Source organism: Apteryx rowi, unplaced genomic scaffold (assembly GCF_003343035.1).
Source record: "Apteryx rowi isolate R43461 unplaced genomic scaffold, aptRow1 scaffold_234, whole genome shotgun sequence".
In the NCBI taxonomy this organism is placed as follows: domain Eukaryota; kingdom Metazoa; phylum Chordata; class Aves; order Apterygiformes; family Apterygidae; genus Apteryx; species Apteryx rowi.
The window spans coordinates 38,500-42,955 of NW_020448686.1; the positions used below are offsets into that span (position 1 = coordinate 38,500).

Sequence of the window (4,456 nt, forward strand, 5' to 3'; positions counted from 1 at the left end):
TTACAGAGGTAGTATTGAGCTTAACAAAAAAACAAAAACAAAAAAAACCCAAAAAACAAAAACAACCCACCCCACAAACTATTTTGTTTACAACTGACTTTATTTTCGGGAACTTTTGCCTTGATAACAAAAACACATATGCTAACATGCTAACAAATTTAAGAGGAGATAAAGGGTCTTACTGAGAACTTAGGCTAGGAACACAAAAACATTCATTTGACAGATTTCTAAGGTAGAATGCTGAGATACTAATTCTAACTTTGTAACAATTCAAAATGATAAAACAGTTCTGCTAATAAAAGAATTTAGCCTTCAAAAGAAAAGACTAACCTAAATTCTAACCGAATGTTTGTTAAAATACTCAAGCCATATTCAATATGATGCCTGCCCCTCCAAAACTGTTCAAAAGTATGTATTTACTGTTGATCTTTTGTGACCCCCAAAAAAAACAAAAGAACTGGAGCTAGATCCTTAAATGCATTTTAAAAGGCTATACTATCATTCCAGCTTACAGTTACTTCATTTTTACATCTACAAATTAAGACTTAAAATCAAAAAGATAAAGGTCCCAGCTACAGCAATGCAACCATAATATAAAGTTTTGGAAATTCAATTATTTTATTCATGTGCGTGTGCATGTACATGTGTGCACACAGGCATGCATATTAAAAACAGAAGTTAGATTTTTGAGACCCATCCATGAATACTCCTGAGGGCAATCACTGACCACCACTATTTTTACTTGATGGCATCTTAAAAATCTAGCTCTTTTAACAGAGGGCTTGATACTTTTTTTTTTCAAATCAGTTTTCACTAGTGAAAATCCGAAGTAAATTAGGACGGTATTTATGGACTGTTTGAAGCTAGCAACAATGGGACCTCCATCTATTAGCATCAGTATGGTAGTACCGTACCATACAATATGTATGGTAATATGTATAATGCATAAAAAATAAAAAATGAGGCTTGGCTATGCGCCCAGAAAGAAAGCTACACGTAAGACCTGGTTGTAACATATGYACAGTTCCAAGCTGTAGGAATGGAAGGGGGAAGACAGTGGTTTGAGGAACTGGCACCAAACGTACTTGTGACTCCATTATGGCCCTTTGTCAAACCAGCAACACTTGACTGATTTGTTTTAATAGTCTCCTCCAGCCGATCATTCTTTGGTGCACCATCAGAACCCTCGCTGCCCCGACTGTTGCAGCTGCTTTCAGAAGAGGAGCTGTTTGGAGAAGACGGTACAGGCGAAGAGGATGACTGGAAACCACTGTCTGAGCTCTCGCTGTGACATGAGGCTGGGCTAGATGCCGAGCTTGACGAGCTGATGTAAGCTATCACACCCCCTAAGGCAAGAAAAAAAGGCAGCACGTAGTGACATAACAAGCAGACATACACCACTGCCACGTGAGCCAYGCCATGACCCAGCACCACCAGACCCTGCTACCATGTGTTCTTGGATGCACTCCTTTCCATTMCCCCCTCAAGCTCGTTTCTCTCCATGAGTTTTCAAAGAATGACCCCATCTGCCCCATCCACTTCTGCCATCTTATCAGGCTTATCAGTTGCGAATGAGATTAAATAAGAGGACAGACTCAAAAGACAGAACAACAAACTATGGTGCTGACAGGACGGGGCAGCAGGGATGGTGCAAGGCAGGAATGGGCTCTGCGTGGCCCGGAGATGGTCTCAGCAGCAGTGCTCTGAACGGCCCTTGGCTGGGGTGCATAGGAAAGGCAGAGAAAAGACAGGATCTTAAAGCGCTGTGAAGTCAGACTGTAGATAACCTAGGTCAGGGACAGAGCAACGGCAGAGCGAAAGACTCCATGCAGACTATGAGCTGGAGGGACAGAAAGGTTGGGTTAGGAAGTGCTCAGAATGATGCAGAAGGGGAACAGGAAAGGGAAAGAAGTAGCATCACAGCTTGATTAGCCTATTAAATGCCATTTGTCCTACTGCAAGTCTCTGTAGCATTTTTAACAGCAGTTAAACTCTGACTGCCAGGGCTGCTATTTGCAAGACACTGCAGAACAGAGACTGTTCACAATCTGACACACTTGAGAATCTTTCAGATGAAGCAGCTTTTTGTCCTCCGGCAGCCATAGAAGCAGTTCTGGTTTTTCACAGGCTCCTTTTTCTAGCTTATATGCATRAGAAATTATTTTCACTTCACTTGGGTTTCAAAGACTTAATATTTCAAAAGCTGCTACAAAAGTGTTTGATATTTCACACAAAAAATACGTAACACAAGAAGAGTTAACCAGCAAAGGCCACGCAACTATTTAAAATAGGCTATACCATGTATCTTCTCTGTTTTACACACATATCACTCTGGAAAATCTCTTCCCAGATGACTCATTATTTTGGAGCAAGGAATTCCACACATCAGAAAGACTTAAAAATGGCAACACATTGGCTTCCTTTGGAGGTAAAAAGCACTGGTGTTAGAATACTTAACCAACTGATTAAGTTGGTATGGCAGGTCTGGGGCCATAGCCCCTTACATTAATTATAGCTTCCTCACAGATAAAGGCTGTTATCCTGATCTAATAGACAGTGGTGTTATATAACTCCTAGAACAACACTGAAATATCAGTGCCTGCAAGCAGAAAATAAGAGAGGGGGGGAAAAAATACCCACTTTTAATTTTTCTTCCTTTTATCAGCCATGATGATCCTCTTAGCACTTCCGCAGGAGCTTTACTGGGCTAATTTTGCCCTTTAACATTTCATTCTTTTTCTGCCAAAGAAACCCTCACTGACACTCTAAAAGCGAACACTGGGTGAGTGCTTTGGTGAAGCCTCTCTGAAGCAGAAGTCAGACCAAGTGATCATTCAATGGACTACTTTTCACATTCCTGAACACCAGTGGCTATATGCCTCATTACAATAGGTATTCCTGTACAGATTTTTAAGAAAATCTCCATATAACAAAACATCCATCCAGGATCAGGTTTTTAGTACTGCACGGGTGGAAGAAAGAAGAGCTGCAATGGACACACAGGTCATGGTAATGGTCTGAGAAAAAGACACTGTCAAAATCCAGTGCCAGATTAAGCAGCAGGTGTCAAATGTCACCTATTTTCAAGATCCAAATACTCCCTGGTTTTATATGCCTCCGTCAGGTATCAGATCAAAGCTCATAGTTCGCCTGGACCCAGGAAGGAACCGAATTTCCCAGCCAGCACCCTCCTTATCTGCAACAGGTAGAGAACACCACACAAACATATCCCACGAGGCTTACAGGAAAGTCCACGTTTCTCCACGTTGGCACCTCACCCCAGTATCTTTAAACCCTGTGTGATAAAAGGAGGTGTCCTTTTCCCTTAATGGGAACGCCAGTGTCATAGGAGAGAAGGGAAAAAGTGTGCTTTATATATAGGGTTTTTTCTTCTCTTTTGAAAACCTTAACAGCCACCAGATAGCCGAGCTGTTCCTACACCCCAGAGATCATTAGTCTTGTCTGTGCCACGTTAAATAATTTTGTTATTTGTAGGAATTATATCAACAGTTCCCCATGAATCCTTTTTTGATTAAAGGTTGAAACTTGCATTCCAGAAAATTTCTCCTAAGTAGCACAGATCAACAACCATATACAGCAAATTGCAGACACACAACAATCTCCCCCCTCYCATACAACTTTCCTGAAGAAAAAGACCCTGATACTATACGGGTAAATCAACCCTGGATCTACCAACTTAYCAAAATTTGCATAGTGAGTCTAGTGAAATGTGCTAAAACAAGTGATTTTATGTTATGATTAAAATGTGTTTGCACAGTTTAACCAGATTTATAAGGAATTCTGGTTCTTAAAAATTCTATGTACTTGCAGACTCTGTGACACAGGGGGCCATTACAGAAAGTACTATAACATACAGCTATTTAATTTCAAGAGAGATTAAAAATTTTAACAATGCAGAGACTCTATAAAAAGGGATTAATCAATTATTTTTTCCATTTTGCTCCGAATCTGACCATGATGTTGCAATACTGTTTCCCCCTGTAATCTCATTTACTACCCTCACTGAGGGGAGAAAATAAAAACAAAAATAAAATGAACCCCCCCCCCCAAGATTATCTAACCTTTTCTATTTTCTGCGACTAAATACCAGGCCAGAATTAGGCGCCACCAAAAGAAGGCATTACCGCAGCGCAAAGGAAACACCCTGCATAAAGCACATTTATTCCAGGACGAAGGCGGGGAGGAGGGGAAAGGGGGGGGGGGTGCCGGACGCGTAGCCAAAAACCAGGAGGAAGTGGCTGCCTACCCGCTCGGCTTTCTCTCAAATTACATTTCATTCGGTTAAAAAAAAATCCTGCCCTTCGCCGCCCGGGGCAGCGGGCACCTCCGGCCCCGTTACACAACGCGGCGGAGCCGCTCCGAGAGCGACCGGCCGCGGGAGCGGAGGCTCCGCGGGGGGAAGGGAGCCCCGCCTCCCGCCCCCACGCACCGGGCC

The 4,456-nt window shown here is 42.3% G+C and overlaps 1 protein-coding gene across 2 annotated transcripts in view; it reads right to left on the reverse strand.

Annotated features, from left to right (window-relative positions):
• The window catches only part of NR1D2 (nuclear receptor subfamily 1 group D member 2), a 23,244-nt gene extending 18,853 nt beyond the window's left edge, over nucleotides 1-4,391 (reverse strand). Inside the window, exons 1-2 of one of the 2 annotated variants that reach the window (XR_003253523.1) lie at nucleotides 4,268-4,391; nucleotides 1,086-1,346 (exon numbers count right to left, since the gene is read on the reverse strand). Coding sequence is in view for 1 of the 2 variants with exons in the window: in XM_026065938.1 (XP_025921723.1) it covers nucleotides 1,086-1,346; nucleotides 4,268-4,298 (292 nt within the window). In the remaining variant the exon portion in view is untranslated. The remainder of the gene's footprint in view (nucleotides 1-1,085; nucleotides 1,347-4,267) is intronic. The other variant, XM_026065938.1, reaches the window with a different exon arrangement.
• Between the last annotated feature and the right edge of the window lie 65 nt (nucleotides 4,392-4,456).